At 44.5% G+C, this 22,633-nt stretch overlaps 4 protein-coding genes across 4 annotated transcripts; all 4 read left to right on the top strand.

Annotated features, from left to right (window-relative positions):
• Window positions 1-155: 155 nt before the first annotated feature.
• On the top strand, window positions 156-2,723 carry pcdhb (protocadherin b; the record flags this gene model as incomplete). The annotated part of the gene is made up of 1 exon (XM_084430643.1): window positions 156-2,723. The coding sequence occupies exon 1, from the start codon at window positions 333-335 to the stop codon at window positions 2,721-2,723; it is 2,391 nt and encodes a 796-aa protein (XP_084286769.1). The 5' UTR covers window positions 156-332.
• Window positions 2,724-3,023: 300 nt separating this feature from the next.
• Window positions 3,024-8,654, top strand: LOC311304151 (protocadherin beta-16-like; the record flags this gene model as incomplete). The annotated part of the gene is made up of 3 exons (XM_084431010.1): window positions 3,024-5,528; window positions 7,367-8,441; window positions 8,647-8,654. The coding sequence occupies exons 1-3, from the start codon at window positions 3,129-3,131 to the stop codon at window positions 8,652-8,654; spliced, it is 3,483 nt and encodes a 1,160-aa protein (XP_084287136.1). The 5' UTR covers window positions 3,024-3,128.
• A 157-nt stretch (window positions 8,655-8,811) lies between these two features.
• Window positions 8,812-16,786, top strand: LOC311303933 (protocadherin alpha-C2-like). The gene is made up of 2 exons (XM_084430679.1): window positions 8,812-9,548; window positions 14,911-16,786. Exons 1-2 carry the CDS (start codon window positions 8,936-8,938, stop codon window positions 16,710-16,712), a joined length of 2,415 nt encoding a protein of 804 aa, XP_084286805.1. The 5' UTR covers window positions 8,812-8,935; the 3' UTR covers window positions 16,713-16,786.
• A 354-nt stretch (window positions 16,787-17,140) lies between these two features.
• On the top strand, window positions 17,141-22,621 carry LOC311303931 (protocadherin beta-16-like). The gene is made up of 2 exons (XM_084430677.1): window positions 17,141-19,624; window positions 21,494-22,621. Exons 1-2 carry the CDS (start codon window positions 17,231-17,233, stop codon window positions 22,571-22,573), a joined length of 3,474 nt encoding a protein of 1,157 aa, XP_084286803.1. The 5' UTR covers window positions 17,141-17,230; the 3' UTR covers window positions 22,574-22,621.
• Window positions 22,622-22,633: the final 12 nt, after the last annotated feature.

The following is a 22,633-nucleotide window of genomic DNA, read 5'->3' as shown; positions in this document are numbered from 1 at the left end:
AACTATCAAAAGATCATCAAGAGCGTCTCTTCTATGTATTACCTTCATCCAGTAAATATATAGCTCCTGTCTCTGTCTCAGCGTGTCGCTGTTGGCCAGTAAATCACACACATACTTCATTTAAAGGGACGTTGCCATATTCCAGAATCCTGGTACTGAGAACAGCATCCTTTTCAGTGGGACCGCTTTTAAACGATTACAGGATTTATATATAAAAAAAGAAAAAGAAGAAGCAGACTGAACACGAGAGGCATTTTAAGGAGCAGCACGACTAGTAACTCCATCTGACTGATCTTTTCTTAGTGATTTTGTGTCTTCTGCTGGAATTGATAATGAAGCCAGTTAGAAGGTGGGTCGCGTTTTTCTTTGTACTTTGGGCGACATGGGAAACGGCTTTGTCTGTGACGCGCTATTCTATCCCGGAGGAGATGGAGCGCGGGTCTGTCGTTGCAAATCTGGCTGCTGATTTGGAGCTGGATGTTAGTGGACTTGCACAGCGAGAGGTAAAACTGGATATTTTCCATAACAAAAAATATCTTGATGTTAATAAAAGGACTGGCGAGCTATTTATTGTTGAGAAAATGGACCGGGAATCTCTTTGCAATACGAAAACTATGACGTGCTTCTTAAAATTAGACCTAATAATTGAAAACCCATTGCGTATTTTCAATATTGAATTGGGCATCACAGACATTAACGATAACGCTCCTCATTTCCGAAGAGACAGGATTGAATTAGATGTCTCAGAGTCCGCGTCACCGGGAGAAAGATTCTCTTTGCCCAATGCGTTTGACCCAGACGTTGGTGCCAATACAGTCAAGACTTATAAATTAAGTGAAAGCGAACATTTTACTGTTGATATACATTCTGGAAGCGATGGTACAAAATATGTCGATTTGGTCCTCATGAAGGCTTTAGACAGAGAAGAGAAGGCTGTTCATAATCTGGTTCTCACTGCAATTGATGGCGGAGTCCCTGCGCGCTCTGGCACAGCTAATATTATTGTGCGCGTGCAAGATACAAATGACAACGCCCCTCAGTTTGATCAGGCAGTTTACACTCTGAATATAAGCGAAAATTCTCCAGCTGGCACTGTTGTTATTAAATTAAACGCTACTGATGCTGATGAAGGCCCAAACGCTGACCTAACGTACTCATTTACGCTTTATACTTCTGAGAAAACGCAGGAGATGTTCTCGTTGAATTCAAATACTGGCGAAATAGCAGTTAAGGGCACAATTGATTATGAAGATATGAAAATATATGAGATGTTTGTTGAGTCTAAAGACAATGGCCCCGTTCCACTCTCCGGCCAATGCAGAGTGACTGTGTACGTTAAAGATATGAACGATAATTATCCCGAGATAACCATAAAATCCCTTAAGAACACCGTGGACGAAAACATCCCAGTCGGCTCTGTTATAGCTCTGGTGGGTGTTAGTGACAGAGACACTGAAGATAACGGTAAGGTAAATCTTACAATGAACAAGTCCTTACCGTTTATTTTAAACAAGTCCTCTGACTACCTGTACGAGTTATTAGTGTCAGAAACGTTAGATCGTGAAAAGGTCCCAGAATATGAGATCATGCTGGTTGTGACCGATGAAGGGAATCCTCCCTTATCTGATAATGAAACTATAACGGTGCATTTACTAGATGTCAATGATAACGCACCGCAGTTCCCACAGACATTCTACACGATACCTGTAATGGAGAATAACGCGCTTGGAGCTTCACTGAGCTCTTTAACTGCTATAGACCCAGATCTCCATGAAAATCAGTATCTAGTTTATTTTATAATAGAGAAGGAAATAGTGAACACCTCCATGTCCATGCTGTTCTCCATTAACCCAGAGAACGGTAATCTTTACGCGCTAAAGACATTTGACTATGAGATGGAGAAGGAGTTTCTTTTCCACATCGAGGCCAGAGACTCTGGTGTTCCTCCGCTCAGCAGTAACGTGACCGTTCACATTATTATCATGGATCAGAACGACAACACACCGCTTATAGTGTCTCCATGGCGCGCGCACGGCTCGGAGGTGAAGGAAAAGATCCCGAGATCCACCGATAAAGGAACTCTGATAGCCAAAGTCATCGCCATAGACTCTGATTCAGTCCACAACTCTCGAATCACGTACCAGTTCCTCCAGAACACTGACGCCACGTTATTCAGCTTGGATCAATACAACGGAGAGATCCGGACCATGAGAATGTTCAGTTACAGAGACTCGCGAGACCAGCGGCTGGTGGTGATCGCCAAAGACAACGGAGAGCCCGCGCTCTCTGCTACAGTCACCATCAAACTGTCCACGGTGGAGACCGCCCTCAAAACCTATACTGAGGTGCCTTTGGAATATGACATCTTCTCAGATCTAAACCTGTATCTGGTGATCGGACTGGGCTCTGTGTCATTCCTTTTACTCATCACTATACTGGTGACCATCGTGCTGAAGTGTCAGAAAGCGAAGCCCAGCAAAGCGGCTCCTCCGTGCAGGAACAGTGTGATCAGCGAGAGGAACTCGACCATCGCGGATTCCACTCTGGTCTCCAACGATGCCTACTGGTACAGTTTATTTCTGGCAGAGACGAGGAAAGGAAAGCTGGTGGTCAGACAGCCTGTGCCAAAGGGAGCGAGATACATCGTGTCCAGTTTACCGAGGAGCACAGGAGTGACCGAGACCAGCGACTCAGCCGCTTCTACTCTACAGGTAAGAAAATAAACTATATCATAAAAATATAACTGAAAATATAATCATGCTATGTATGAATGCTATTTAATTCAAGGTGACAAATGATGGCTCAAACAAAACAAATATGGTATGAATGATACATTTATTTCCCACCAACAATATTCTATATTCATTCTTTATTGTAAAATAAATCAGCTGAGTTGGCTTTATATTAAAAGTGCTGTTTTTACATCATGCACACAGTGTCGCTGTTGTCTAGCAATACACAAGATGGAAATGACTTACTGGTTGCCATAATGTAACGTCACAGTCTACAGCTATAGTGGGTGATCATCTCTCCTTCCTCTCTTTGTACGCCTCTTTGTTCCTCTGAGTCCTTCATTTACAATTTCGTGTACGTGGTTGGATTATATTGGACTTGTATATTGAATAAAAATGGCACCGTGTATGGACACACACAAATGGAAAAGGTACGTTTTGTTATTCCTGATCATCTTTTCCGTATTGAACTCGGGATTTGCTGTTACTCACTACTCTATTCCCGAGGAAATGGAGGTAGGATCTGCTGTTGCAAATTTAGCCGCTGATCTTGGTTTGGATGTACAGAGTCTGACAAAACGCAAGATGCGCTTAGATGTGATAGCAAATAAAAAATATCTGGATATAAATAAAGAAACAGGAGAGCTGTTTATCGTCGAAAGAATAGACAGAGAATATCTCTGCCCATCCAAAACTACAAATTCTTGTTTTCTGAAGCTCGATGCTACGATCGAAAACCCAATTAGAATGTTTAACATTGAATTAGAAATATTAGATATCAACGACAATGCACCCCACTTTCGACGAGATGTCATGCATTTAGACATTTCAGAATCGACACCAGCCGGAGAGCGTTTCTCACTCAACAATGCAGTGGACGCCGACATTGTATCTAATTCAATTAAGACTTACTATCTTAGTGAAAGCGAGCATTTTACTATAGAAATACAGTCTGGTCGAGATGGATCTAAACTAGCTGATTTAGTGCTGAAGAAAGCGTTAGATCGCGAAGAGAAAGCAGTTCATAATCTGATCCTCACTGCTGTGGATGGAGGAGTCCCCGCGCGCTCTGGTACAGCTAACATTATTGTCCAAGTGTTGGACACAAACGACAACGCCCCTCAGTTCGATAAAGACAGTTATACTGTGCATTTAAGTGAAAATTCTCCAATAGAAAGTCTTGTTGTTAAGCTCAACGCAACAGATTTAGATGAAGGGCAAAATTCTGAAATAATATACACATTTAGTTTATATACATCTGAGAAGACACAAGACACCTTTAAACTGAATTCAGAAACGGGTGAAATTCGAGTTAAAGAGATGATTAATTATGAAGATTTCAAAATCTATGATATGGAGATAATAGCCACCGATAAGGGATCTAATAGTCTCTCTGGAAAATGTAAATTAACAATTTTGATCACAGATATGAACGATAATCATCCTGAAATTTCAATTAAATCATTTTCTGGCCCAATAAAAGAGGATGTACCTGTAAATACAGTAATTGCAGTTGTTAGTGTGAGTGATAAAGACTCAGGAGAAAATGGACAGGTAGATATTCATATTTCTGATGATTTACCTTTTGCGCTCAAAGAATCATCTGACAGTTATTATGAATTATTAATTTCAGAACCGTTAGACCGTGAAAAGGTTGCAGAATATGACATCACTATTACCGTCACTGACAGGGGCAACCCGCCGTTATCTGATAATGAAACTATAACTTTAGAGCTACTGGACGTTAATGACAATGTTCCTCAGTTCCCACAGACATTCTACACGATACCTGTAATGGAGAATAACGCGCTTGGAGCTTCACTGAGCTCTTTAACTGCTATAGACCCAGATCTCCATGAAAATCAGTATCTAGTTTATTTTATAATAGAGAAGGAAATAGTGAACACCTCCATGTCCATGCTGTTCTCCATTAACCCAGAGAACGGTAATCTTTACGCGCTAAAGACGTTTGACTATGAGATAGAGAAGGAGTTTCTTTTCCACATCGAGGCCAGAGACTCTGGTGTGCCTCCGCTCAGCAGTAACGTGACCGTTCACATTATTATCATGGATCAGAACGACAACACACCGCTTATAGTGTCTCCATGGCGCGCGCACGGCTCGGAGGTGAAGGAAAAGATCCCGAGATCCACCGATAAAGGAACTCTGATAGCCAAAGTCATCGCCATAGACTCTGATTCAGTGCACAACTCTCGAATCACGTACCAGTTCCTCCAGAACACCGACGCCACGTTATTCAGCTTGGATCAATACAACGGAGAGATCCGGACCATGAGAATGTTCAGTTACAGAGACTCGCGAGACCAGCGGCTGGTGGTGATCGCCAAAGACAACGGAGAGCCCGCGCTCTCTGCTACAGTCACCATCAAACTGTCCACGGTGGAGACCGCCCTCAAAACCTATACTGAGGTGCCTTTGGAATATGACATCTTCTCAGATCTAAACCTGTATCTGGTGATCGGACTGGGCTCTGTGTCATTTCTTTTACTCATCACTATACTGGTGACCATCGTGCTGAAGTGTCAGAAAGCGAAGCCCAGCAAAGCGGCTCCTCCGTGCAGGAACAGTGTGATCAGCGAGAGGAACTCGACCATCGCGGATTCCACTCTGGTCTCCAACGATGCCTACTGGTACAGTTTATTTCTAGCAGAGACGAGGAAAGGAAAGCTGGTGGTCAGACAGCCTGTGCCAAAGGGAGCGAGATACATCGTGTCCAGTTTACCGAGGAGCACAGGAGTGACCGAGACCAGCGACTCAGCCGCTTCTACTCTACAGGTGAGATCACATATTATAGCTTATTTTTTAAATACTTTTTTCACATGCATTATAACTTATGAAGCACACATTCTGAGGTAAGAATATTTAAATAATTTTACTATATTTTTTAAACTATGTAAACAATAGATTATAAAAAAAATAGATAAATGAATAGATTGTCAGTGCTAGCGTATATTTTAACAACGTGTGCACATTTTTTTGAGGCACCTCGCTGTGTGTGCGCAAAGTGGCGCTGTGGTTTCACAAATTATATCTCACAAAGTATAGGCTTTCATTGCGAGCGTAATTTCAACGTCACTATCACAGCTGCCCATTTTGCGACGAACCCCGGTTTTGAGCGTCTCTGGTTTTAAACAAAATATTACGGTGTACATCGAGGAAACTTTTCGTCTTTTATCCCTTTTTTAACAGTTCTTTCTGCATCTATTTTTTTGGAGTCAAATCCAATGCTTTTTTGCTAGATGAACTGCTTTGTCCTTGCATCATAATCACTTGATCAGACAATGGATTCTGATTTGAACGCCTGGTCATGGAGGAGGTATGTCTCGCTGTTTTTTCTTCTATCAGAGGTTTTTCATTTGGCTCTGGCTGTTACACATTATTCTGTTCCAGAGGAGATGGAAGTAGGATCTGTCGTGGCAAATTTAGCCACTGATTTGGGGCTTGACCTGCAGACTTTGATTAAACGAAACGTCCGTTTAGATGTGATCGCTAATAAGAAATACCTCGCCATAAACAAAGAAAGAGGTGAGCTGTACATACAAGAGAAGATTGATCGTGAATATCTGTGTACTGCAAAAACTACTTGTTTTTTAAAAATGGAAGTTATTGTCGAGAACCCTGTGCGAATATTTTACATAGAGCTAGAAATCACTGACATAAATGATAATAACCCTAATTTTAGACGAGACACAATACATTTAGATATCACTGAATCTACGCCAGCAGGTGAGCGATTTTCTGTCAGTAATGCGGTGGATTCGGATGTCGGTTCCAACTCGGTTAAAACCTATTATCTAAGCAAAAATGAGCACTTTGACATTGAAATTCAGTCGGGGAGGGACGGTTCCAAATTTGCAGACTTAATTTTAAAAAAGGCTCTAGATCGTGAAACCCAAGCTGTTCATAATCTGGTACTGACAGCAGTGGATGGCGGAGTCCCTCCGCGTTCAGGCACGGCCAGTATCATCGTTCGGGTGTTGGATGCAAATGACAACGCCCCTAAATTTGATCAAGAGAGCTACGTCATTAATTTAACTGAAAACTCACCCATAGGGAGCCTAGTCGTTAAATTAAATGCAACAGATCTAGATGAGGGTTCTAACGCCGACCTTGTGTATTCATTTAGTCTGTATACATCTGAGAAGACACAGAAAGCATTCAGTTTAAATCCTGAGAGTGGTGAAATTAGAGTGAAAGAGATGGTTAATTATGAAGACTTTCGAATTTACGATATGGAAGTTATAGCATCAGATAAAGGAACTCATCCATTATCCGGCCAATGTAAATTATCCATTATAATTACAGACATGAATGACAATCACCCTGAAATTTCGATTAGGTCATTTCAGAGTCCAGTTAAAGAAGATATACCTGTAAATACAGTAATTGCAGTTGTTAGTGTAAGTGATAAAGACTCAGGAGAAAATGGACAGGTAGATATTCATATTTCTGATGATTTACCTTTTGCGCTTAAAGAATCATCTGATAATTATTATGAATTATTAATTTCAGAACCGTTAGATCGTGAAAAGGTTGCAGAATATGACATCACTATTACCGTCACTGACAGGGGCAACCCGCCGTTATCTGATAATGAAACTATAACTTTAGAGCTACTGGACGTTAATGACAATGTTCCTCAGTTCCCACAGACATTCTACACGATACCTGTAATGGAGAATAACGCGCCTGGAGCTTCACTGAGCTCTTTAACTGCTATAGACCCAGATCTCCATGAAAATCAGTATCTAGTTTATTTTATAATAGAGAAGGAAATAGTGAACACCTCCATGTCCATGCTGTTCTCCATTAACCCAGAGAACGGTAATCTTTACGCGCTAAAGACGTTTGACTATGAGATAGAGAAGGAGTTTCTTTTCCACATCGAGGCCAGAGACTCTGGTGTTCCTCCGCTCAGCAGTAACGTGACCGTTCACATTATTATCATGGATCAGAACGACAACACACCGCTTATAGTGTCTCCATGGCGCGCGCACGGCTCGGAGGTGAAGGAAAAGATCCCGAGATCCACTGATAAAGGAACTCTGATAGCCAAAGTCATCGCCATAGACTCTGATTCAGTGCACAACTCTCGAATCACGTACCAGTTCCTCCAGAACACCGACGCCACGTTATTCAGCTTGGATCAATACAACGGAGAGATCCGGACCATGAGAATGTTCAGTTACAGAGACTCGCGAGACCAGCGGCTGGTGGTGATCGCCAAAGACAACGGAGAGCCCGCGCTCTCTGCTACAGTCACCATCAAACTGTCCACGGTGGAGACCGCCCTCAAAACCTATACTGAGGTGCCTTTGGAATATGACATCTTCTCAGATCTAAACCTGTATCTGGTGATCGGACTGGGCTCTGTGTCATTTCTTTTACTCATCACTATACTGGTGACCATCGTGCTGAAGTGTCAGAAAGCGAAGCCCAGCAAAGCGGCTCCTCCGTGCAGGAACAGTGTGATCAGCGAGAGGAACTCGACCATCGCGGATTCCACTCTGGTCTCCAACGATGCCTACTGGTACAGTTTATTTCTAGCAGAGACGAGGAAAGGAAAGCTGGTGGTCAGACAGCCTGTGCCAAAGGGAGCGAGATACATCGTGTCCAGTTTACCGAGGAGCACAGGAGTGACCGAGACCAGCGACTCAGCCGCTTCTACTCTACAGGTAAGGAAAAAAAGTACCCCCCTCTTTCTTTTTTTGCTTCTGTTTGGGCTTTTAGACAAAATGTTTATGTTGTGAAAATAATTTCCCTTCTTGGTTTATTTTATCTCATTCAAATGCCAATGAATATTATACTTTGACAGTGTTGTGACTTGACATACAATCTAAAGCTGTTTAACATCTCGTGAAACCGGTTTTATTTGATATATCGCGTTTTTCAGAGTATTAAGGGGTTGTATTTTAACACTAAAATTACTCTTTAAATGTGTCACACAAACCAATGCGCACAGCGTCGCTGTTCTCCATCAAAACGACTCCTCTGCGTTTATATTTCATTACAGCCAATGCTGGTGACGTATCTGCTTTGTTGGCAGAGCTGTATGCTCTCTGCTTTCATGAACACCGCGAAACGGCTTGCTCTGCTTCCTGATGATCAAAACGTTATATTCGTAACTGCATGATATTTGTTTTACATTTCATAATCACTGGAATATAACTCGAAGGAAAAAAATGGAATCTCGAATGAAAAGCAAGGCATTGAAAAGGTACGTGTTCGTCATCATTTTAATCTCTCTGCTAAATACAGCATCTTCTGTTACTCATTATTCTATACCTGAAGAATTGGATGAGGGATCTATAGTGGCTAATTTGGCAACGGATCTGGGATTGGATGTTAAAACATTGAGCAGACGCAAGATTCGTCTCGACACTCTAGCAAATAAAAAATATCTGGATATTAACAAAGAAACGGGAGAGCTGTTCATTGTGGAGAGAATCGATCGTGAACACATTTGCACAACCAAGTCAGGAACAACGTGTGTTCTTAAACTGGATGCCACAATCGAAAACCCTGTACGAATGTTTAACATTGAGCTAGAAATTGTTGACATTAACGACAATGCTCCTCATTTTAGAAGGGACACGATGCATTTGGACATTTCAGAGTCAACGCCTGTGGGAGAACGATTCTCTTTAAACAATGCTGTGGATCCTGATATCGGTGTTAATTCAATTAAAACATACTATCTCAGTGAAAGCGATCATTTTTCAATCGAGATTCAGTCCGGGCGGGATGGATCGAAATTCGCTGATTTGATTCTTAAAAAAGCTTTGGATAGAGAACGTCTCAGGTTACGACTGTAACCATAGTTCCCTGAGAAAGGGAACGAGACGATGCGTCGATAACGCTTTGGGAACGCCCCCGGCGTGAATGCGTCTGAAGCATCTATGTCAACTAGTCCAATGGAATGAATGAAATGCGCGTCACGGGCGGGTGACGTCATGACCAGGAAGCTATAAAAGCGCATCCGGTGAAACCGGCTTTAGCTTCGAAATTTGCCGAAGCAAGACGATCACAGGAATGCAGGAAGTATGGCAGGGCGACGCATCGTCTCGTTCCCTTTCTCAGGGAACTATGGTTACAGTCGTAACCTGAGACGTTCCCTTTCGAGGGAACTCGCGATGCGTCGATAACGCTTTGGGAACGAGAATACCCAAACCGCCAGAATTCCAAATGCCTGAGTGTAAGCCTGTTGTATTTTTTTTTCAAAAAACCCACACTAAGCACTGAGCACCTGAGACCCTGGGGCAGCATCCAGGTCCAGGCTATAAAATCTGACAAATGTGAGCGGAGAGGACCAACCCGCCGCATCACAAACGTCTTGGAGGGACACTCCAGATATTAAGGCCTTAGAGGCCGCCATACTTCTAGTGGAATGAGCTCTGACCGCCAAAGGACAGGGCTGGCCAGAGGACTCATAGGCAAGAGAAATAGCCTCGACTATCCACTTACTAACTGTCTGCTTAGAAGCCGGACAACCTCTCTTGGATGATCCAAAACAGACAAACAATTGATCGGACTTCCTCCATGGAGAAGACCGATGAACATAAGTATCCAATGCTCGCACTGGACACAACAAGTTCAGCTTTTCCTGGCCCGGAGTAGTAAAAGGTGGAGGACAGAAAGCCTGAAGCACAATAGGCCTCGGAATAATGGTTGGCACCTTAGGGACATAACCCTGTTTAGGATACAAGAATGCCTTGACCATTCCCGGTGCGAATTCAAGGCAGGTGGGAGAAACCGAAAGGGCCTGAAGATCTCCGACTCTCTTGAGGGACGAAATGGCTAGAAGAAAAATAGTCTTGAAAGTCAGAAATTTCTCTGAGACCGATTCTAAGGGCTCAAACGGAGCCCCAGATAGGCCCTCCAGTACCAACGCCAAGTCCCAAGCCGGCATCCTAGTGCGTGTTACAGGCCTTAGCCTCAGGGTGCCACGAAGGAAACGAGTAATCAGGGGGTCTCGACCCAACGATACACCACCCACCGGGACGTGGAAGGCCGCAATGGCTGCCACGTATACTTTTAAGGTGGATGGACATAAACCTGACGCAAAGCGATCCTGCAGAAACTCCAGTACTGTGTTTACTGAACAGTTAACCGGGTCCCACTGACGCTGGTGACACCAAGTAGTGAAGACTCTCCATTTCAAAGAGTACAATTTCCTCGTAGCGGGAGCTCTGGAGCTTAGAATGGTCTCAACAACCTCGGTTGAAAGACCACTCTCTATAAGTTGGGCCCCCTCAGAGGCCAAACCCAAAGTTTCCAAATCTCTGGTCGGGGGTGGAATATTGTGCCCCCGGCCTGAGACAGAAGGTCTCTCCTGATCGGTAACTCCAAGGGAGGACCGTCTAGTAGATGAATCAGGTCCGCAAACCAGATTCGACTTGGCCAACGTGGTGCTACTAGCAATAGGCTTATTCCGTGCTGACGAACTCTCTCCAGAACTCCTGGGAGCAGAGCAACAGGGGGAAAGGCGTACAGACGTAGCCTCGGCCACGTCTGCACCATAGCATCCAGCCCCAGGGGGGCTGGGTGGGTAAGGGAGAACCAGAGTGGACAGTGTGTCGTATGCTGAGACGCGAACAGATCCACTTCGGCCTTGCCGTAAAACTCCCATATCTTCTCCACCACCTCGGGGTGAAGTCTCCAGTCCCCCGGCCTCAGCTCCTGCCTCGACAGGACGTCTGCTCCGATATTCTGGCCCCCTGGAATATACACTGCCCTCAGAGAGAGTATTTTCCCCAGGGACCATAGGAGGATCTGGTGTGCCAACTTGCATAGTGGGCGCGAACGCAGACCCCCCTGACGATTTATATAAGAGACCACCGATGTGTTGTCTGTCCGGACAAGCACATGGTGATCCCTCAGGTCTGGGAGGAAATGTCTCAACGCGTTGAAAACGGCCATCATCTCCAGGCAATTTATGTGCCAGGAGAGATGATGACTCCTCCACAGACCCTGAGCTGAGCGGCCTTCCATTACCGCTCCCCAGCCGGTGAGGGAAGCATCTGTCGAGATAGCAACTCGATGGCAAAGAGCTCCCAACACCGGACCCTGGGACAGGAACCAATGTTTCTTCCATATAACCAAGGCGCGGAGACACCGCCGCGTGATCTTGATCATACGAAGTGGGTTTCCCCTCGGGGAGAACCCTCTGGTCCTGAGCCACCACTGCAAAGGTCTCATGTACAGCAGGCCAAAAGGTATCACGTTGGACGCCGCTGCCATGAGCCCTAACAGTCTCTCGAACTGCTTCACAGTGCGTGACTGACCTAGCTTTAGCTCTTTTATGGCTGTTAGGATAGCAGCTACACGAACGGGCGATAGATTGGCTCGCATCGTGACTGAATCCCATACCACACCCAGAAAAGTGGTCCTCTGTAGTGGAGATAGCACACTCTTCTTGGCGTTGAGCCTCAACCCCAATTTCCGCATATGTGCGAGGACGACATCTCGATGCCGAACCGCTAACTGTTCTGATTCCGCTAGAACCAGCCAGTCGTCTATGTAATTCAGAATACGTATGCCCTGCAGCCTGAGCGAGGCCAGAGCTGCATCTACGCACTTCGTGAATGTGCGGGGTGATAAAGCTAGACCGAATGGAAGAACCCGATACTGGTATTCTTTGCCCCCAAAAGAAAACCTCAGGAACTTCCTGTGCTGAGGGAGGATGGAGACATGGAAGTAAGCGTCTTTCATATCTATTGTGACAAACCAGTCCTCGGATCTGATTTGAGTCACGATCTGTTTGAGTGTCAGCATCTTGAACTTGAGTTTTTGAACTGTACGATTCAACAGACGAAGATCTAAAATGGGACGCAACCCCCCATCCTTTTTTGGAACGATGAAATAACGGCTGTAAAAACCCGATTCTCTGTCGGGTAGAAACACCTGCTCTATCGCTTCTTTTGCCAAAAGAGCTTTCACCTCTTGCTCCATCACCAGAGCCTGCTCGGGATGCACCAACGTGGGCAACACCCCGTTGTAGCGTGGAGGACGAGAACCAAACTGGATTCTGTATCCTTTCTCTACTATATGCAGTACCCATTGAGAAATATTCGGCAGTTTCTTCCACTCTGTCAGAAAATCTACTAAGGGAACCAGCCTCTCGAGGCTGGTCTCTGGTGTAATTGAGACACTCGGCCCGGGGGCCTGAAACATATCGGCAGGAACCACCCGAACTGAATGTTTTTGAACCCCCCTCAGAAGGTTCATATCTGACGCAATGTCGAGTTGACATTGCACCAGACGATCGCTGGGAACCACTGCGCCCCGAGACCAAGGGTGCGGGGTTGGCAGAATGGCTCCCTGAGGACACCGAGGTGGAGCGGACACCGTATGCTGAGGTGTGATCCGCTCCACCCCGGGTGGGGCTGCCCTCATGGGTCTGACTGCATAGGAGTCAGGACCTTTTCTTTTGAGCCGAAGCCTTCTTAGCCTGAAGGACGGTCCTCAGATCCGGCTTCTGCTTTGAAGGCTTCGGCTGAGAGTGCTGCGTCTGCTTCCAGTGTTTTTGTGGCGGAGCACGAGACGCAACACTCTCTTTCTGTTGTGCTCTGTATGAGGAGCTTGACGGCTGGGACTGCTCACGCCCAGCAGCCCCAGGGGGTTGGACACGGCGAGGGAGAAATTTTTTAAATGCCTCTGACTGTTTCTTAGCCTCCTGGAATCTTTCCACAACCGAATTAACAGCCTCACCAAAGAGACCAGAGGGATCAATAGGTGCATCTAACAGAAAAGCACGATCTTTTTCTTTTATTTCTGCCAGATTTAACCAAAGATGCCTCTCAGTGGCTACAAGGGCTGCCATAGACCGCCCAATTGCTCTGGCGGTCTCCTTAGTAGCCCTGAGAGACAAATCAGTGGCCCGACGAAGTTCTCGAACCTCATCGGGCCCCACCCCCTCGCTTCTGTCCAAATCCCCCAGCAGATCAGCCTGATAAGCCTGGAGCACTGCCATAGTGTGTAGACATGCTCCAGCCTGACCTGCTGCCGTATATGCTTTGCCCACGAGAGATGATGTAGTTTTCAGAGGCTTTGTGGGCAAAGCTGAGGCCTTCAGGGACGATGCTGAACCAGGCGACAGATAGCTCGCGAGCGTCTGTTCAGCCTGGGGCATCGACCCATAACCATATTCTCTCAGCCCCCTAATATCTGAATAAACGTGAACATGGGGACTATATAGACGAGAGGAATATGGTTTATTCCAAGATCTGGACAGCTCACTGTGCAGATCTGGAAAGAATGGAAGGCCTCGTGGTGGAAATGTTTTTACAGATGGAAGAAAACGCTCATCAAGTTTACTTTTAGGACGAGCGTCCACTCTCTCGGCTGGCCATTCAATATTTAATTTTTCAACAGCACGAGTGATAACATCCACCAACTCCTCATACGCTGGAGAAGAGGAAAGTGAATCCTCTTCCCTTATAGTAGTGCTTTTGTTTTCACTATCAACGCTCATCACATCTAACTCCTCGGAGCTAGAGCAATGAAGCATTGGGCTCTCTCCCCGGGCGGAAGAAGCCGCCGCGCGGGCTTCCGACACCGGCGAGAGAGCGCTGGATCCCCCAGGACGGGAAGGAGATGAGGTCCTCGGACCCGTCTCCAACCCTTCTGAGAGATCCTTTTGCGATCCCCAGGAGTGCATTCTCCGTGCTGCCTCAGCAGCAGCGGGTCCTGTACCCTGAGGATCGCGAGGCTGGCCACTTTCCTCAAAAAGTGACAGCCGAGAGCGGAGCGTGCGGAGAGGGAGCAGCTCGCAATGCTGGCAATCAGCCCCCTCGAAAGCTGACACCGCATGCTCCACTCCCAAACAAATGACACAAAGCTCGTGTGTATCCCCACCCGTTAAATAACGCGGGCAAGGAGGAACACAGAGTTTGAACATTTGCTTTTCCATTTTCTCAAATACAGACAACAGTAAATAAGACAGACAGAGTTACACAGATCGCTTGCTGAGGCAACAGAAGCTAAAGCCGGTTTCACCGGATGCGCTTTTATAGCTTCCTGGTCATGACGTCACCCGCCCGTGACGCGCATTTCATTCATTCCATTGGACTAGTTGACATAGATGCTTCAGACGCATTCACGCCGGGGGCGTTCCCAAAGCGTTATCGACGCATCGCGAGTTCCCTCGAAAGGGAACAACATGCCATACATAATCTGATCCTCACTGCTGTGGATGGAGGAGTCCCCGCGCGCTCTGGCACGGCTAGCATTATTGTGCGCGTTCTGGACACGAATGACAACGCCCCTCAGTTCGATAAAGACAGTTATACTATAAATCTAACAGAAAACTCACCCGTTGGAAGCCTTGTAGTGAAATTAAACGCCACAGATAAAGACGAGGGCTCAAATTCAGATTTACTTTACTCTTATAGTTTGTATACATCAGAGAAAACGCAGCAAACATTCAGTCTGAATCCTAACAATGGTGAAATCAGAGTGAAAGAAATGATTAATTATGAGGATTTCAGGATCTATGATATGGAAATCATAGCAACAGATAAAGGAACTAATAGTCTTTCTGGAAAGTGTAAAGTAAAGATATTAATCACAGATATGAATGACAATCATCCTGAAATTTCCATAAAATCATTCACAAGTCCAGTTAAAGAGGATGTACCTGTAAATACAGTAATTGCAGTTGTTAGTGTGAGTGATAAAGACTCTGGAGAAAATGGACAGGTAGATATTCATATTTCTGATGATTTACCTTTTGCGCTTAAAGAATCATCTGATAATTATTATGAATTATTAATTTCAGAACCGTTAGATCGTGAAAAGGTTGCAGAATATGACATCACTATTACCGTCACTGACAGGGGCAACCCGCCGTTATCTGATAATGAAACTATAACTTTAGAGCTACTGGACGTTAATGACAATGTTCCTCAGTTCCCACAGACATTCTACACGATACCTGTAATGGAGAATAACGCGCCTGGAGCTTCACTGAGCTCTTTAACTGCTATAGACCCAGATCTCCATGAAAATCAGTATCTGGTTTATTTTATAATAGAGAAGGAAATAGTGAACACCTCCATGTCCATGCTGTTCTCCATTAACCCAGAGAACGGTAATCTTTACGCGCTAAAGACGTTTGACTATGAGATAGAGAAGGAGTTTCTTTTCCACATCGAGGCCAGAGACTCTGGTGTTCCTCCGCTCAGCAGTAACGTGACCGTTCACATTATTATCATGGATCAGAACGACAACACACCGCTTATAGTGTCTCCATGGCGCGCGCACGGCTCGGAGGTGAAGGAAAAGATCCCGAGATCCACTGATAAAGGAACTCTGATAGCCAAAGTCATCGCCATAGACTCTGATTCAGTGCACAACTCTCGAATCACGTACCAGTTCCTCCAGAACACCGACGCCACGTTATTCAGCTTGGATCAATACAACGGAGAGATCCGGACCATGAGAATGTTCAGTTACAGAGACTCGCGAGACCAGCGGCTGGTGGTGATCGCCAAAGACAACGGAGAGCCCGCGCTCTCTGCTACAGTCACCATCAAACTGTCCACGGTGGAGACCGCCCTCAAAACCTATACTGAGGTGCCTTTGGAATATGACATCTTCTCAGATCTAAACCTGTATCTGGTGATCGGACTGGGCTCTGTGTCATTTCTTTTACTCATCACTATACTGGTGACCATCGTGCTGAAGTGTCAGAAAGCGAAGCCCAGCAAAGCGGCTCCTCCGTGCAGGAACAGTGTGATCAGCGAGAGGAACTCGACCATCGCGGATTCCACTCTGGTCTCCAACGATGCCTACTGGTACAGTTTATTTCTAGCAGAGACGAGGAAAGGAAAGCTGGTGGTCAGACAGCCTGTGCCAAAGGGAGCGAGATACATCGTGTCCAGTTTACCGAGGAGCACAGGAGTGACGGAGACCAGCGACTCAGCCGCTTCTACTCTACAGGTAAGACAATCCACGTGAATAATCAAAGAGATTTACATAACCTTTCATGCTCAATTTCCTCTCAGACTTGTAGAGAAGAGGTGGTGCATGCGCCCCTGTACAGCATTCTTCTTGTTTCTCAGGTTGTGAAAATATAAGCGGATTTTCCCCTTTCATATTTAAATTATATTAATTTCTGCTCAAGACTGTTTTTGTCCTTTGCATTTTTTATTTTGAGGCTTATTATCACACATTTTCTCTGGGATCCAATAAAACAGCAAAAAGCGTCATGAAATAAAAATAACGCGTAAAACAGAAGAATAATTTTTGCACACAAGGCTGTTCTCTTCTTATTGTGTATGTTCAGGCCAAACTCACTGAGCGTCGCTGTTCTCTAAGAAAACGCTTTTGGTCATATTTATCACATTCGCCATGACAGATTTCTAATAGGTGGAAATCGCACAAAGGAGCGCGCCATGACAAGAGCTTCGTAGTGTGTCCGATTCGTTTCCTGATCATTTTGTCGCGAGGAATACAAATATTTCAAACGCTGCAGAATGGAGGGATTTGTAAAGTCACAGTTTTGGAGGTATGTAATGGTCCTGTTTTTCTCCGCTATTTTGGACACCGCGTCCTCTGTTACGCACTATTCTATCCCAGAAGAAATGGAGGAAGGCTCTGTTGTGGCTAATTTAGCCTCAGATTTGGGTCTGGATGTGAAAACACTGAGCAGACGAAAAATGCGGCTTGACATTATATCTAACAAAAAATATCTCGATGTCAATAAAGAGACAGGAGAGCTCTACATTTTAGAAAAGATGGATAGAGAATATCTCTGTATATCAAAAACAGCAACAACATGTTTTATCAAAATGGAAGTGATACTCGAGAATCCTGTGCGCATTTTTAACATTGAAATTGAAATTGTGGATATAAATGATAATGCTCCCCAGTTTCGCAGAGATACGATCCATCTGGATATATCAGAATCTACAGCAGCCGGAGAGAGATTCTCACTCAGTAATGCGGTGGATCCTGATATTGGCTCGAATTCGATAAAAACGTATTATTTGAGTGAGAGCCAACATTTTGACATTGAATTACAAACAGGGAGGGACGGATCAAAATTTGCTGATTTGATCCTAAAAAAGTCTTTAGACAGAGAAGAACAAGCTTCACATAATCTGATCCTCACTGCTGTGGATGGAGGAGTCCCCGCGCGCTCTGGCACGGCTAGCATTATTGTGCGCGTTCTGGACACGAATGACAACGCCCCTCAGTTCGATAAAGACAGTTATACTATAAATCTAACAGAAAACTCTCCTATTGGAAGCCTTGTAGTGAAATTAAACGCCACAGATAAAGACGAGGGATTAAATTCAGATGTACTTTACTCTTATAGTTTGTATACATCAGAGAAAACGCAGCAAACATTCAGTCTGAATCCTAACAATGGTGAAATCAGAGTGAAAGAAATGATTAATTATGAGGATTTCAGGATCTATGATATGGAAATTATAGCAACAGATAAAGCAGCTAATAGTCTCTCTGGAAAGTGCAAAGTAAAGATTTTAGTGACAGATATGAATGATAATCATCCTGAAATTTCTATAAAATCATTCACAAGTCCAGTTAAAGAAGATGTACCTGTAAATACAGTAATTGCAGTTGTTAGTGTGAGTGATAAAGACTCAGGAGAAAATGGACAGGTAGATATTCATATTTCTGATGATTTACCTTTTGCGCTTAAAGAATCATCTGATAATTATTATGAATTATTAATTTCAGAACCGTTAGATCGTGAAATGTTTGCAGAATATGACATCACTATTACCGTCACTGACAGGGGCAACCCGCCGTTATCTGATAATGAAACTATAACTTTAGAGCTACTGGACGTTAATGACAATGTTCCTCAGTTCCCACAGACATTCTACACGATACCTGTAATGGAGAATAACGCGCCTGGAGCTTCACTGAGCTCTTTAACTGCTATAGACCCAGATCTCCATGAAAATCAGTATCTAGTTTATTTTATAATAGAGAAGGAAATAGTGAACACCTCCATGTCCATGCTGTTCTCCATTAACCCAGAGAACGGTAATCTTTACGCGCTAAAGACGTTTGACTATGAGATAGAGAAGGAGTTTCTTTTCCACATCGAGGCCAGAGACTCTGGTGTCCCTCCGCTCAGCAGTAACGTGACCGTTCACATTATTATCATGGATCAGAACGACAACACACCGCTTATAGTGTCTCCATGGCGCGCGCACGGCTCGGAGGTGAAGGAAAAGATCCCGAGATCCACCGATAAAGGAACTCTGATAGCCAAAGTCATCGCCATAGACTCTGATTCAGTGCACAACTCTCGAATCACGTACCAGTTCCTCCAGAACACCGACGCCACGTTATTCAGCTTGGATCAATACAACGGAGAGATCCGGACCATGCGAATGTTCAGTTACAGAGACTCGCGAGACCAGCGGCTGGTGGTGATCGCCAAAGACAACGGAGAGCCCGCGCTCTCTGCTACAGTCACCATCAAACTGTCCACGGTGGAGACCGCCCTCAAAACCTATACTGAGGTGCCTTTGGAATATGACATCTTCTCAGATCTAAACCTGTATCTGGTGATCGGACTGGGCTCTGTGTCATTTCTTTTACTCATCACTATACTGGTGACCATCGTGCTGAAGTGTCAGAAAGCGAAGCCCAGCAAAGCGGCTCCTCCGTGCAGGAACAGTGTGATCAGCGAGAGGAACTCGACCATCGCGGATTCCACTCTGGTCTCCAACGATGCCTACTGGTACAGTTTATTTCTAGCAGAGACGAGGAAAGGAAAGCTGGTGGTCAGACAGCCTGTGCCAAAGGGAGCGAGATACATCGTGTCCAGTTTACCGAGGAGCACAGGAGTGACCGAGACCAGCGACTCAGCCGCTTCTACTCTACAGGTAAGACAATCCACGTCAATATTCAAAGAGAGATTTACATAACGTTTCACGCTCAATTTCCTCTCAGATTTTTAGAGATGAGGTGGTGCATGCGCCCCTGTACAGCATTTTTCTTGTTTCTCAGGTTGTGAAAATTTAAGAGGATTTTCCCTTTTCATATTTTAATTATATCAATTCATGCTCAAGACTGTTTTGTCCTTTGCATTTTTTATTTTGAGGCTTATTATCACACATTTTCTCGGGCATAATAAAACAGCAAAAAGCGTCATGAAATAAAAATAACGCGTAAAACAGAAGAATAATTTTTGTACACAAGGCTGTTCTCTTCTTATTGTGTATGTTCAGGCTAAACTCACTGAGCGTCGCTGTTCTCTAAGAAAACGCTTTTGGTCATATTTATCACAATCGCCATGACAGATTTCCATAGGTGGAAATCGCACAAAGGAGCGCGCCATGACAAGAGCTTCGTAGTGTGTCCTATTCGTTTCCCGATCATTTCATTATCGCGAGGAATACAAATATTTCAAACGCTGCAGAATGGGGGGATTTGTAAAGTCACAGTTTTGGAGGTATGTAAAGGTCCTTCTGTTTTTCTCCGCTATTTTGGACACCGCGTCCTCTGTTACGCACTATTCTATCCCAGAAGAAATGGAGGAAGGCTCTGTTGTGGCTAATTTAGCCTCAGATTTGGATCTGGATGTGAAAACACTGAGCAGACGAAAAATGCGGCTCGATATTAGGTCAAACAAAAAATATCTTGATGTCAACAAAGAGACAGGAGAGCTCTACATTTTAGAAAAGATGGATAGAGAATATCTTTGTACATCAAAAACAGCAACATGTTTTATCAAAATGGAAGTCACACTCGAGAATCCTGTGCGAATGTTTAACATTGAAATTGAAATTGTGGATATAAATGATAATGCTCCCCAGTTTTGGAGGGATTCGATCCGTCTGGATATATCAGAATCTACAGCAGCCGGAGAGAGATTCTCACTAAGTAATGCGGTGGATCCTGATATTGGCTCGAATTCGATAAAAACGTATTATTTGAGTGAGAGCGAACATTTTGACATTGAAATACAAACAGGGAGGGACGGTTCAAAATTTGCTGATTTGATCCTAAAAAAGTCATTAGACAGAGAAGAACAAGCTTCACATAATCTGATCCTCACTGCTGTGGATGGAGGAGTCCCCGCGCGCTCTGGCACGGCTAGCATTATTGTGCGCGTTCTGGACACGAATGACAACGCCCCTCAGTTCGATAAAGACAGTTATACTATAAATCTAACAGAAAACTCACCTATTGGAAGCCTTGTAGTGAAATTAAACGCCACAGATAAAGACGAGGGATTAAATTCAGATTTACTTTACTCGTATAGTTTGTATACATCAGAGAAAACGCAGCAAACATTCAGTCTGAATCCTAACAATGGTGAAATCAGAGTGAAAGAAATGATTAATTATGAGGATTTCAGGATCTATGATATGGAAATTATAGCAACAGATAAAGGAACAAATAGTCTCTCTGGAAAGTGTAAAGTAAAGATTTTAGTGACAGATATGAATGATAATCATCCTGAAATTTCTATAAAATCATTCACAAGTCCAGTTAAAGAGGATGTACCTGTAAATACAGTAATTGCAGTTGTTAGTGTGAGTGATAAAGACTCAGGAGAAAATGGACAGGTAGATATTCATATTTCTGATGATTTACCTTTTGCGCTCAAAGAATCATCTGATAATTATTATGAATTATCAGTTTCAGAACCGTTAGACCGTGAAAAGGTTGCAGAATATGACATCACTATTACCGTCACTGACAGGGGCAACCCGCCGTTATCTGATAATGAAACTATAACTTTAGAGCTACTGGACGTTAATGACAATGTTCCTCAGTTCCCACAGACATTCTACACGATACCTGTAATGGAGAATAACGCGCCTGGAGCTTCACTGAGCTCTTTAACTGCTATAGACCCAGATCTCCATGAAAATCAGTATCTGGTTTATTTTATAATAGAGAAGGAAATAGTGAACACCTCCATGTCCATGCTGTTCTCCATTAACCCAGAGAACGGTAATCTTTACGCGCTAAAGACGTTTGACTATGAGATAGAGAAGGAGTTTCTTTTCCACATCGAGGCCAGAGACTCTGGTGTTCCTCCGCTCAGCAGTAACGTGACCGTTCACATTATTATCATGGATCAGAACGACAACACACCGCTTATAGTGTCTCCATGGCGCGCGCACGGCTCGGAGGTGAAGGAAAAGATCCCGAGATCCACCGATAAAGGAACTCTGATAGCCAAAGTCATCGCCATAGACTCTGATTCAGTGCACAACTCTCGAATCACGTACCAGTTCCTCCAGAACACCGACGCCACGTTATTCAGCTTGGATCAATACAACGGAGAGATCCGGACCATGAGAATGTTCAGTTACAGAGACTCGCGAGACCAGCGGCTGGTGGTGATCGCCAAAGACAACGGAGAGCCCGCGCTCTCTGCTACAGTCACCATCAAACTGTCCACGGTGGAGACCGCCCTCAAAACCTATACTGAGGTGCCTTTGGAATATGACATCTTCTCAGATCTAAACCTGTATCTGGTGATCGGACTGGGCTCTGTGTCATTTCTTTTACTCATCACTATACTGGTGACCATCGTGCTGAAGTGTCAGAAAGCGAAGCCCAGCAAAGCGGCTCCTCCGTGCAGGAACAGTGTGATCAGCGAGAGGAACTCGACCATCGCAGATTCCACTCTGGTCTCCAACGATGCCTACTGGTACAGTTTATTTCTAGCAGAGACGAGGAAAGGAAAGCTGGTGGTCAGACAGCCTGTGCCAAAGGGAGCGAGATACATCGTGTCCAGTTTACCGAGGAGCACAGGAGTGACCGAGACCAGCGACTCAGCTGCATCTACTCTACAGGTAAGCAATGGCACATAGTGAATAAAAAAATTAAATAAAATCCAATTAAAATTATGGATTTTTTCCCCCCGATGAAGT

Source organism: Rutilus rutilus (assembly GCF_951802725.1).
Source record: "Rutilus rutilus genome assembly, chromosome: 14".
NCBI lineage: Eukaryota > Metazoa > Chordata > Actinopteri > Cypriniformes > Leuciscidae > Rutilus > Rutilus rutilus.
Note: the sequence above shows the minus strand (reverse complement) of the source record. Positions and strands in the feature narration are given on the sequence as shown.